This window comes from Loa loa (assembly GCF_000183805.2).
Source record: "Loa loa unplaced genomic scaffold supercont3.104, whole genome shotgun sequence".
NCBI lineage: Eukaryota > Metazoa > Nematoda > Chromadorea > Rhabditida > Onchocercidae > Loa > Loa loa.
In genome coordinates this window covers 149,848-163,712 of record NW_018108284.1, presented here as the reverse complement: position 1 = coordinate 163,712, position 13,865 = coordinate 149,848, and the positions used below count along the sequence as shown (strand labels likewise).

The following is a 13,865-nucleotide window of genomic DNA, read 5'->3' as shown; positions in this document are numbered from 1 at the left end:
TACCACTTAAATTTATTCATCAAAACTGATTAGTGATTGTTATTTTATGCAAGTAAAAGTAACCACTAGAAAAGAAATAGATTAGCATAAAAATCAGACTGCTCAGAGTCATACTGTCAACATTTCTGTCATTGCCTCTCTGATACAATATTAAGATGATCATCAGTCTTTTTTCTTCAATTGCAGTCATTTTAGTGATATCTAAATCAAAGTTGGGTGCAATATTGGGAGTTTCAAGTTTATTCACAAGTATATGTGTGTGTCTGTGTCTGTATTTGTGTATGTATCTGTGTGTGTACGTGCACTTCTTTTGAGTTATTTTGAATATGAGAAAGTCAAAAGAAAGGTAAAATATTCTAGAAAATAAGGGAACTCTTTCAGATCGAAGACAGGTAGACAGTTGAGCTAGAGGAGAATCGTCTAAACTATAATATATGACACTAATAAAACAGTGATAAATTTAAAGAAATTGGAGAAGTGAAAAAAATGTTAGTTAAAAATTTTGGGACAGTGACAATGGCTTTGCTTTTGTTTCTTTTTTTTTGGATGATCTTACTATCCATGGTTTGAAATAACTATGCTTGTTTCGGATATCATAAAATATCTAATATTACTTTAGATCTGTTTATCATTTTAGGATGGCAAATTCTCAACAAAATCCGACATTAATCCTTCGTTAATTTACTCAATGGATTGTATTCGTTAAAAAAAAAAATTTAATCGATTTGTATGGACACACATTCGAAATTGGAAGATTTTTAATTACTGGATGAATTTCGTCTGAACCAAAAATGTGTTATTTTTTGGGGACAACGGGAGAAAGAATTTTGTGGCTTGGTGTCCAAAAGACTTTCAAATAATAATTGCTCCATCGATACAACCAATTTCCACCTCAGCAATATAATGTTTATTATGAAAGAGCAAATTGTAGATAAACATCAGATTATTCTAATTATGGCATATTGCATACTATCGAATACTATTTTCATAGGTAACAAGATAGTCGCTTAATCGGCTAGATTCCAATCACTTCTTTTAATAATTCATCGAGCTAATTGCTTCCTGAACTCCCAATAATACTAGTCCTTTTTTCTTGGGTTGTAAGACACCAACTTGTATACGATGTATAGAATGCCAAGTTGGATGAAGTGATCATCTCAGTTGAATTTATAACATATAATATCAACCAGAGAACACTTTAACTGCTCAGATTCAAACTGAAAGCAGATTAACAGCATTAAAAGGAGTGATTTTACAAATTGATTTCTCTCTGATTTCTCTCTTTACTTTCAAGTAAGCAAATCTTCGCAATAATAGCTTCGATTTTGAAAACTATCCTTCAGTTTGAATAACTCTTTTGAACGAGTGCAAAGCAAGATTATCTCGATCATCCGGGCTTTTAATGTGATTAGTTTCGATGTCACCGAGATCCAACTGCACTCCGAGTATGTTTACGTTATTTGCATTATCTCATGAGTGATCCTCAATAACGGACATAGCTTGATTTCAGTCCTATCTTCAACAAATCTACGTAGCCTATTTTCCACTGGAATCGGTACTGCATCTGCTACGTCATTCATTTAATAAAAAATCGATTGTTTACATGATTGTAAAGTGAGGATCTCGTACAAGATTATTTTTCCCACTATTGCAGCAATTAAGTCATTATGAGCTTCCATACGACAGTACTATTGAGATTAACGCTAGAAAGCAACTATCATCAGCATTTCTCTTTTCAGCTCAGATAGATATTTCCTTTATACTTCTGCTTAAACACCCATTGCTGTTAAGCAAGTACGTAGTTTACATTAATTTTATTTTCACTACAGTGATTTTTGTTTATCCCTTACTTTTTTTACTTTTTAACTTTTGCTGTTATATTTTTGTTCATTAGCCAATGCCCTAACCTACGATTAATTAATTGTTTGACGCCATTTATTGTCTTCGTCGTTTCGTCTATGTTTTTATAAAGTATCATCATGAAATATCCACTGAAAAGCTTCAATTAACAAACGATCAACCTATATTTTACTCTTTTCGATTAATATACGAAATTAAGGATAGATAGAATAATATCATCAAAGAGTGACCTCAAAAGATGCTCAGTTAAACAGTCATTCTGTGATGATAACTTAGTTTAACCTGAAATTTCTAGCAATTTACTCAGTGATACGACTCATTCCAAAGGTTAATCTGAGAAACATATGAACACTGAGATGCATCTTTCTACAATGTTTAGAGCTTATCAATCATTAAAAAATAGCACTTCATAGTTTGCTTGGAATATATTTTTATAGGGTTTTCTTTGTATGCGCAGAAAAACAATTTTTAACTTGCATTAATCGTCTTTACCTTACATATGATGGATGGAAGAAGTGTTACGAAAACAAACGTTAAGAACAAAAATCTGAATTCCTGCTATTCGAAAAGCTCTAAACTCTTTCGTAAATTGTATATTATCTAAGGAAGTAATCATATTCGAACTACAACTATAGAACTATCTTGTATTCCTAAAGTAAATAATAAATTAGGTCAGATTCAAATCATTTTTCTCCAAACTAAAAAGTATCCGAACTGTTTCGTTCATACAATCTAAATTATCCGAACAATTGCAATCTTCAGGGAATTGATGTTCTCAGTGATGACGTAAGCTTGGCAAATGATTTTTTTTTTCCGCTAATGATATTCTCGGCTTCTAAATACAAACGTGATGGATTTTATTGCTATTTCCGGAAATATGCAGCTACATAACGGATGGGATAGAGCTTTGCATGTGCGACAGCGATAACAAGACATTAAACATCAATCTAAGCTGGAACAAAGTAAAACTTCAAATGGATCGCATGGCTGAAAACTATTACTACTCTCCGATTACTTCTGCAACAAAAGAATAAGTGCAAACAGCGATAGATTTACCCTAATTGTAATATCAGATCACTTCTTAACAGTACAACGATCTATTTATCATTGAAATATGGAAGAGCTGGAAGTAACTCGTCATCCGACATTATTACTTATTACTTATTCCGCATTTTATTCTGCTCTGTTTTTATTGGGACTTTTTGGCAATACATTTGCTGTGCTATCTGTTATCATACATCCACAACTACGTTCATCCACAGATTATTTGATATCATCATTGGCCACTGCTGATCTATTAATTATATTATTTTGCCTTCCAACAACTTTACTTAATAATCTTTTAACAGGTTATTATTACATCCTTTTTTTCATTCTCCTTCATTTGAACCAATTCAATCTTTTTCCCACTTATCCTAATAAATTTTTCAAAAATTCAAAATTCATACCAGCTAAATTAGAAATTCATTACGATGAAATAAGCAAAAATGCAAAATATGCAAATAAAGCTTCCTCTCTGTAACTTATTAAAAGCATGATAATTGAACAATCAGTTGGAAAGTTTTAAAAAATTCAAATTTGAGATGTTTGAAATAACCAATGAACTATAATTGTCATTGTTTTTAATGGGAAGATAAAGCTTGGAAAACTTATAAAGCTCAAATAGCTCTGATCATTTAACCACCCATAGCATTACTCGAATGCTAGATTTCAGCGGTCGTTCAAACGAATATGCGTAATGTAAGTATAAAATTATCAATCAATTTGCACATTTTTATCAAATGTTACATTAATGACGGAGTCAGAATTCTTTATTTTTATAAAAAAGCAACTCGTTACCTCATTAATAGCAACCTCAAATTTCAAAAAAATTTTGAGCTTTAGAATAAAAAAGAAGAAAGTTAATATACATAAACATAGAATTCAAGAGTTCCATGAGTTAATGGCGAATTTCGTTTTTTTTTTTGCTCAACTTTTCCGGTCGTAGTTAATTACACTCTAAGAATCTTCTTCTGATTTCAAATCCAAATAATGATTATACAGCGCTTTTTAGTAACTCAGTTCCTTAAAGAGTCATTCTTTTTGTCAAATGCATTATAAATCCACAAAGCTTAATAATAACGAAAATTAGCAGTTTGCAAAAGGTTAATTCCCGTGATGTATTTCTGGTTCTAGTTTTGGAAAAACAAGAACATTTTAGTTTATAATTGAAATCTACAATTAACTCATATAATAGCCGTAAAGCTGAATGTGCCTAAGTTGTAATTGTTTATTGAAATTAAGCATAAACGTTGCTCAAATGAAAAAGTTGTAATGACTAAGTAAAATACTATTTTCTTGTAAAAAAAGAAAAAGGAAAAAAAATGAAGGTACCACTGTATTGGTCAGTGCTACTGGTTATTCTTTCAGTAATCGATAAGTCTATAACAATAGGTTTGATTAAAAAAGCTCGATTTAAACTAAAGGATATAATGTTTTTCGAATATAAATGATTATTTTCGTTCAATAATTTTCAAATCTGAGAACTTTCATAATAACGATCATTGCGGTAAAATGAATGCATTTATATACTATCCAATAATTATTGTTAGCAAACTGTCTGAAAATTTTGGGAAAAAAATCCGATATAAAAGTCCCAAATGGTTTTCTCATATAGCCATAGCAATTTGATATGACTCAATCCTTTTGCATTTCCCCTCGTGTAACTTCTTATACACTATACAAAGGACCGCAAGAGGACTAATTTATTGACTAACTAAAAGTTCCAAGCCTTATCAGAGAAATGATAAAAACTAAAATCATATGAATGAAATTCTTTAGAGATCGAAGAGAAAAAAAGGCCCAGAAAATCATCAAGCTTATAGCTACTTCAAAAATTTTCTTAATGATTCGAAAAAAAAGACAGTTAGCATGAAATAATTGATATATATACTAACTCTAAGATTACCTCTCATGTCATGCATATTCTCGTTATTTACTTCGATCGTTAGGGTCATTAGCTATTAATAGCAAATGCTAAATAAAGCATATTATGTTTAGTAAACTACTAAAACTAGTCTGTTAGGTATGTCATAGTTTCACTTTCCCTCAGTTGCACTTCTACACGCCACATAGCTCGAGATTTCGAGTGGTAATTTGAATGACCAGATTTTCGGCAATCACGGTATAACTCTCTTTTGAATCTGATCATAATTTCTACCTCATGCTTCACTACTTCTGTATTTCCTAAGAATTACATGACACTGCAGTAAGTGACACCGCATTTTGAATTTGTAGAGATTCTTAAAAACAGACAATTGTTAATGAGTGTTCAAATATTGGATGTATCTGGTAACTGTCGGTGCCTATTCCGAAATCTCATTGCAGGCCCAATTCCTCCAATTCAATTAGTTTTCTGGGTTTCAAAATTCAAATGTTATCTTTTTGAAAGAATCATGCTTTTTTGTATTATAATTTTTGTTTTGGATTGAAAATCCTTTTTCATTCTTCCATTACTACCTTATTGGAATGTAAATGGAATAGTTCTGTAAATCACATCCTTTTAATAAGATTGAAATTATAGCCCAAAATGAAATGAATCTAAAAAAGGTAAGTTCTTAGAGTCTTAAAAGAAGTAAGATTTAATTCAAAATTTCATTTTCTATTTTTCTGACTTTTAATCTGTGAAGAAATATGGTATTACGCATGAAATCAAAAGTTTATTCCAAACTGAACTTTTGCGGAAATTGATCTAAGTTTATTGAAAGCATTTTCAACTTCTTCGTAATTTTTTTTTCTTTTTTTTTTTGGAAATTAGAATAGTTTAGATGAAATATCAGATCTCAATGAACCTCTAACATTTGCAACTTATACTATGTACTGAGAATGGATGATGTTGCTCAATTCTAGCAAATTATAAATCCAATTCATATTTTTAGTGTGTTTCCAGAAATTAAACTATGAAACTAACTTGTTGCTTGTAAAAAATAACATGTTGCTGACATTAATTTTTGATGATGAAAACTAGAATCATTCGCAGGTTAATTAGTCGTTCAACTATAGTTGGATGAAAATTTACAAAAACTTTTGATTATGCAAAACATGTCAAAAAATATATAAAAACAAAATCAAACCAACTGATTGGTTTCTTTTTTGTTAGTTTGTGTTAATTATTTTAAATATTTCTAAAAGATTGAAAAGTATATTTAAGCACTGCAAATTTTAGAGGTTGCAAAAAAACTGTTGCAAAAAAAATGATGCAACAAAATTGCTATTGTTATTACTGAAAAGATCAGTGAAAACACTCAGATTAAATGATCCCATCTGAGACTTTCTTGTAACTTTCATAATAGACCAATTCTTTAATAAATGAAAGATGTTATTTACGAGATGAAGTAAATATTGTTAATTAAATTGTTAAGACGATTTCTTTTTTCTTTCTTTCTTTTCGGAATGTACTATACTTTGATACAATGTTCTGAAAATTGTTGAACAGATTTAACAAATTTGTATCGATGCAATTTTCGTAATAGTTTATATGTGTTACGAAGAATAGACGTTAGGAAGAATTGAAATTTTGAAAATTCAAATGAGTTGAAGTTTTGCAATTACTGTTGTAATTTCAATTTCTATTGTATTGTAGAAATCTAATCAATTAAATAGATTTTATTTTTTTCGCTTAAAAAAAAATTGCATCACAACTACTTTAACGATGATATAACAGAATTTCAAAACAATTCATATTTCCCAAAGTTTGCAGATTCTAATTGACATTCATTTATTTTGTAATTGAGGAGACTCAGTTATGGATACTCGTGATATCTTGGACTGATCGGTCATAATCAATGAACATGTTAGTAGAGATAAGTTTTATAATTCACCAATCTTGTTCATTCATTTTCATTTCTCACAACAACGATAAGATGATGGGATCACGTTTTGTGAAAATGAATATGAAAGAGGGAAGGAAACTTAAAATTTATCATTTTGAACGCTTAAAAAATAATTTTGTCGATCCTATAACTATCATGAATCATCTAAAAGTGTCCTTGCCCATCAAATTCGAAATGACATACTTATAATAAAACGAAACTTTGCACTGAATTAATTCATTTCGTACTCTATCTATGCATTGATTATTAATCCGAATTAATATTATTTTAACAACTATGTTTCATCCATACATTATTTTTAAAAAACGGAAAGTAACTGGGCTAGGTCAAATGTTGTGCTGAATTCATTACTTTAGCAAAAAAAAGACTGACAGAAGTGTGCGCTGGACGTATACATTTGATAACACTACTTTTCATTAATAAAAGTGTTATTTCGATTGCGAATTTGAAAGCTTTAAATTTATTATAGTTAAATAATTCCAAATCTAAAAAAATACTTGAAAAATTACAAATTTCTGATCTGTCAGTTTTATTTTTTGGCTTTTGCGATACATGCAATCATTTCCTATGGATAAGCGGTCTCATCCTTCTCAATCAAGTTCGAAATTTAATTTGAAAAGAATTTCACATTTACAAACTTTCTAAGGAAAATCTATACATTTTCATTATCTTGGCCTTAGAAAATTAAAAGTTTTTCAATAAAATGTTACCAGAATGTTGAAAGGAAATTAATTAAACAGCTAAGCGAGAAATGGGGAACAATTTTTTTTCTAGAATTCGAAAAATTTTTCAAACTTACTTTTAACGTGTCAACGGAATGATAAAATGAAATTAATCGAATAAAGTGGAAGGCGGATATTAAGTTTATTAGATTTTGACTGTTGAAAAAACAGAAAAAAAAACAAAAAATGCAAAAAGAAAGTTCCAATACTTTCATAAACAGGCTTTCATATATCAAAAATTAATTTTAGAAATTTTCGAATTTTAGACAAATTTGAGTATGGGTTAGTGGGAAAGTTCTTCAGCAGATTCACCTCTGAGAACTCTTCAAAACATAATGTAACTGTACTCTTTGTTAACGAATCCCTTCAATCTATCCATTTTAAATATCATCTAAAATCATTGAGAACAACATACACATCTAAATATATCTTCTTGCTTTCCTTATAAGACAAAAGGAATGCCTAAATTGATTTCAATATCTTTAATAATATTAACTTCTAACGAAATCTATAAAATTAACGCAACTTTTTAGAATGGCAACTTGGAGCGATAGGTTGCAAAATGTCAACTTGGATTAATTCGACGACTTCCTGTGCTTCAATTTTTACACTGGTTGCCGTTACAGCGGATCGTTACTTAGCGATCTGTCATACGATGAAATATGCTGTATGGGATTCCCGACGGACACTTTATGTGATTGCTGGAATATGGTTGCTCAGTGGGATTCTTGCTGCACCAACTTTGGCTATCTATGATCAGGTTTTTGGAATAAGCATTTTCACACAATTTGGGCGAGTTTAATAGGAAAAGCTTAATCAGTGAAATGTTAATCAGTGTTATTCATTTCCTATAAACTTTTTAAAGTTTCAATTTTTGATTGTTACAGCTGCAATTGTCATAGCAGCTTTAAGATCAAAGATGTTAGCAAGTAAATCCAATGCCTAAAGTAATACTTAAAAATAATATTCACTTTAGATATTATTTACATTGGATCCACCAAATGGTACTTTGGTGGCACGCCTATGTATTGCAACACAAGATGAAACAATAAATTTTATTATTGTCAACTTACTACTTGCATTTACTATTCCATTCACTTTGATATCAGCGCTTTATACACGTATCTTCATTACTGTATCCAATCATCGTAGTTTGGCTGTGAATGCTAAGGTAATATCAATTAATATTAATTCTTGAGGATTTCATAATAAAATTTGAGGAAATTTCAATAAAACTTCAATTCAGATTCGTGATGAACGTGTCAAGTTACGAGTTGCCCAAATGATGTTTACAGTTATTATTGTTTTTGCATTATGCTGGCTACCTTTACATGGTTTGATCATTTAGCAAAATTTCTGTATAATAATTTATAACTTTGGTAATAAATTTAATAATCATCTGTCACGCATTTGAGAAGTTTTCCTGGATATGCGACACTTCTTCAAATGTGATTTTTTTTGTGCCAATTCGAATTCAATTTAAACTTATTACAATGAATTTATAAATGCACAGATACTTACATGTTACAGGAATATACTCCTATTTTTTCCTGGCGAAGGATTACAATACATCAACATTTCAATTTGCATCCCAGGTACTACGTCCAATTTTCCAGTGGTTATCGCTGTTATCATCATCGTTAAATCCTCTTATCTACATTGTCTACAGTCAGAAATATCGACGCGCATTTCGTCAACTTCTCATCCTACCATGTCGTCAACGGTATGAACAAACACGAAGTGTAACGCAAAGTACTCAAAGGTCACGGCTAAAATCACATTCACCTGAGGAGATGTTATATTGTAGACAATTCAATGGGCGCACTAAATCAACATGTGATATCATCACCTTACCATCAATTATCATCTTTTCAACGCTGGACATACCATCTTCTCGTTCACAATGTATCTGTAATCATATCACCACTTCCCTTTAAAATTCAATTCAAAAGAAAATAGAAATTGATCCTTTTTCATGTTTCTAATATTAAATCCTCATAATTTATTGTTTCATCATACATTTCATACATTAATGTGGAAAAGCAAAAAAAAGAGGTTCATATCATCTTGACTCAAACACTTTGCCCTTTGCATACGACACGGTCTATGACACTATTCTTAATACTTTCAAAGCCGATCTTTTAGCAATCAAATAAAATGAAAAATTCGTTTGATGAGGAATGAAATTATTTTTTTGTAACACTAAGCCATATCGAAAATGACCGAGAAAAAAAGAAAAAGACCATTATTTTCGCAAACAAAATTCATTACAATTCATCAAGAATGAGAAGGAGGCTAATCTTAATTGATCCCTTAAATCATTGTCAAAATACTTTCACCAAATCTTTCAAATTTCACTCCTTTTCGCCTTATTAGTTTCTTTCCTGGATGAAATACATACCTGTCACAAGAATTCATCACGATATTAATTAATATAGCGGAATACGAAAAATTATAGTAACTGCAGATATTAAATTAAACAAGTTATCGATATCAAAGTTAATTATCCTTCCTTATCAATTTACGTAATCCAAATCAATCAAAATTTGTCCTAACACAGCACATCTTTTACCGTTTGATTTAAGTGTACTATTGCTCTGATTTTTAAAACATTGGAGACCAAAATGGTAAAAGATAAAAAGAAATGTGGAAAATCGTTATGGACGTTATGGACTGACAAACAATTTAGCGCATTTCAGAACAATTCCTTTGACAAAAGACAGCAATAACTAGGACATGAAATTCATATTGGGAATGGTTCACAATATCAATTCATGCTGAAAAAAAATTAAGAAACCAATTAAATTAAGAAATCAATTAAGAGAAATATGCTTTTCTCAAATGAGGAGGACTGGAATTTCGTAACTTTTTGGAAGTAAAACTTTACTAGATAGGAATGATTCACAATATCAACTCATGCTGCAAAAATCAAGAAATCAATTAAGAAAAATTTGCTTTTCTGTAACGATGTCATCGGTATATTTCTGTAAATATAACTTCCCGAAAACATCTTTGAAAGAAACTGAAGGAACATTATCGATTTTTTTGCAATTTTTGCACGCATCGGATGAAGTAAGAAAAATTTGCATAATTTGTGAGACGACAATATCAAATCTTTCTGCTTAACAGCTCATTCTTTCTGTTCGGTTTCATTTAGAATAGTTTGTTCGTCATCATCCGCTGTTCTTGCGTTATCTTCCGGTTGTTTAAAATGGATAAACGTTCGGATCCCGAGAAATCTCGTCAAACAAACGTGCCTGTTGTACCGTCTGGTTAGAACTTTTTCTTGATGTTACTTTTATATTATCACCCAGAAGTTTATTTGGGATTCATTCGTATTTTCTACCATATATGAATGAGGGAGATGAATCCAAAATTCCGCGGTTACTTGTCCCGGGAAACATCATTTTATTGGTAGATTGCCTTGTCTTAATAGTCCATTTAGAGATAAGAGTTATTAGAAATGTAATTTAATACGTCCCTTAAATTTTACTCGAATTAATATACAAACTGAAGAGAAATTAATAGTTTAAAAAAAAAATCTAATCTGAGAGTTGTCGTGTAATCCTGCACCTAAAAGGATTGTTTTTGAAATGTTCCCATAAATTCTCTACCATGAGATCGTAGCTTATTCAACATAGGCTTCAACCTCAAATGTTACGGAAAAATAAATTTCGCCTGAAGAAAAAAATATTGACGAAATTTCAGTTGCTCCGGTACCTCCTTTGAGATTGAAACCGTCAACGATGAACTGGCTTATGAGTCGTGGATTTGCGGCGATGGCACCACGGGTACCGCGACCACCGCCAATGCAACCACCGACACCGCAATTGCCGAAATCGCGACCACTGGGACCGCGTTCACCAGCACCGCGTTCATCAGGATCGCGTTCATCAGGACCACGTTCATCAGGGCCGCGTTCACCAGGACCGCGTTCATCAGGACCGCGTTCACCAGGACCGCGTTCATCAGGACCGCGTTCACCAGAACCGCGTTCACCAGGACCGCAATCACCACCATCGCGACCATTAGAACCGCGACCGTTAGAACTGCGTCCATCAGGACCACGCTCAATGGGACCGCGACCGCTGGGACCGCGACCAGTTGGACCGCGACCGCTTGGACCGCGATCATTGGGACCGCGATCATTTGGACCGCGACCATTTGGACCGCCACTTCCCATTGTTCCTCCAAATGTCTGTTGAATTTTTTTGTATGAAACAACAAATTAATCTAAAATACATCATTGCTAGAAGAGTTACATAATTCATGCAAATTTTTTCTTTAGATGAACATTCTGTTGGGTGAAATGCCTAACCCTCCAGTGTACGGATATATGCCAGCCGTGGTTGATGAACATCGTTTCCGACGCCGTCGCCAGGTTCATACACGTACGAACCCTGCATGGACTCTGTCTGGGATTAACTTGCAATCGTTGCTTTCCAACATCAATAGTCATCAGTCTGCGCGGAAAGTTGTAAGTCACAACTATTTCTCAACAACGTTCATTCCACCTTACAATAATATACCTCATTTGTTCATTACTAATAAGTCAACGAGCCATAGTCTGCTCTACGTTATGTTGCACAGATGAGTATTTGCTGATTTTTTAAAAATCTTTGGAAAGAAAATCAGTCTATAATGTTATGTTTCAGCATTCTGTTGTTAGGTTGACATTACGAACATGTAAATCATAGATGTTTTCTCTACAGGTCAGTGTTACTTACACAGATCCAACTGGTGGAAGTATGATTGTATCACGTCGCCGTGAGGATGGAAATCTTGATGTTCGTATGGTCTACTCTCGTGAATTTATTGTTGCTGCATCAGCTAGTCCACTTGCACTATTGCCACCTCCTAACTTCCGCCATATGGTCCTCAATATGATGGAAATTATCGCGAAATTCCCGAAAAGCTATCACAATACCGTCTCCCAGGATTCCTCATCATCCAGCTCAGAATAAATTCTGTAAATTGTTCCCTCTCCTTTTTCACTTTCCATACCTCCGAACCGCTCTTACCATCTACCTTTTCCAACAAAACATTTCATTATTTAACCGCACAATTTGCATTTAAGTAGAAAATTGTGAAGGACTGAAAATTTCCAACAATTACCACAAGACCATACCCCTTCCTATAATAATACTTTCATTCGCACTATGACTTATTTCTCCCACTATCATTTTCTATCACCAAGGCATTCCTCCAAATTATTTCCTATTATTTATTCATTTTATTTCGTTTTGCTCTCTCTATCCACAGCTTATTGTAATAACAAATCAATCTTTTTTTTTTCTATTAAAGCTTTTTAGATGAATTTAATTCCATCCATTTGAATGTTACACCTGCTGTTGTGCCACACCACAAATGAATGAAGATAATTCCGTTCGCAACCATTCATAATTCTTCCGAGCTATCATAAATGCACGCGCCACTTATTGGTATGCGGTTTATTTCACTTCACAAAACTAATGACGATCAAAAAAGCAGTGGTAGTAGAACCACATGTCATTATGAATTCAATAATTATAATGATGAATTTTTAGCTGATGAAGGCACCACATGCTAACTTTTTCATTACATCCATCCAGTAACTCCTACTAAGACATTCTACATGGAAATTTCAACTTTACGATGTACCATCATTTCTTGATTAGCACTAATTCCTTCATCACTTAAATAATTAATTGCACCCTTTCCACTCGAAACCCTCGATCTGTGCCAATCTTCAATGTAAAATTCACAATAATTAAAAGTAAGAAATTGAGATTGTGTTTATTTCTTTGTTGCTGCATCATTATGGGCTGATTTGTCCTAAATAAAGGTTAACGTGAAGGCTTTATCTTTAACAAGAAAAAAAAACATGTAAAGGAAGCAATAACTTTATTCAAATGTACAGTCATAAAAACTACACAGTACGACATATACTCCAACAATGGAAACAAATTGATGCGTTCTCATTTATGAACAGATAGAAAACACTATTTAAAAAAAAAAAAAAAAAAAACGAACAAAAATAAAATTCATTTTGATACCCATCGTTAGGACTGATGCCAAATGCACTTAGCTGTCAAAATTTAGTCAACAGAAGTACATTTAATTGAAATTTAATGGAATACTAATCAAATTACAATTTTGCTATTGTGATAGTATAGAATCTTGTTAAAATACGCTGCTACCAATATTGAAAAACATTAAAGTTGGGATACATCAGCGATACCAAGCTAAGTCTGACCATATTGTATTTTTCCTCGCGAATTCATTTACCCGCCTTATAGGAATAATCCAGAATTTCATACGTAATACTATGAATAGATAATCTGTCTTTTCCCCCTTCCTTCAAACACTGGTCACGGTATTAGACTTTTTTTTACACTATAGATAAGTTATATATATATATATATATATATAT

At 32.0% G+C, this 13,865-nt stretch overlaps 3 protein-coding genes across 3 annotated transcripts; all 3 read left to right on the top strand.

Annotated features, from left to right (window-relative positions):
• Positions 1 to 2,974: 2,974 nt before the first annotated feature.
• LOAG_07861 (hypothetical protein) lies at positions 2,975 to 3,382 on the top strand (the record flags this gene model as incomplete). The annotated part of the gene is made up of 2 exons (XM_003143394.1): positions 2,975 to 3,209; positions 3,312 to 3,382. 2 exons carry the CDS (start codon positions 2,975 to 2,977, stop codon positions 3,380 to 3,382), a joined length of 306 nt encoding a protein of 101 aa, XP_003143442.1.
• A 4,633-nt stretch (positions 3,383 to 8,015) lies between these two features.
• LOAG_07860 (hypothetical protein) lies at positions 8,016 to 9,390 on the top strand (the record flags this gene model as incomplete). The annotated part of the gene is made up of 4 exons (XM_003143393.1): positions 8,016 to 8,213; positions 8,430 to 8,624; positions 8,700 to 8,787; positions 8,984 to 9,390. 4 exons carry the CDS (start codon positions 8,016 to 8,018, stop codon positions 9,388 to 9,390), a joined length of 888 nt encoding a protein of 295 aa, XP_003143441.1.
• Positions 9,391 to 10,664: 1,274 nt separating this feature from the next.
• LOAG_07858 (hypothetical protein) lies at positions 10,665 to 12,491 on the top strand (the record flags this gene model as incomplete). The annotated part of the gene is made up of 4 exons (XM_020447550.1): positions 10,665 to 10,725; positions 11,162 to 11,649; positions 11,742 to 11,930; positions 12,166 to 12,491. 4 exons carry the CDS (start codon positions 10,665 to 10,667, stop codon positions 12,415 to 12,417), a joined length of 990 nt encoding a protein of 329 aa, XP_020302231.1. The 3' UTR covers positions 12,418 to 12,491.
• Between the last annotated feature and the right edge of the window lie 1,374 nt (positions 12,492 to 13,865).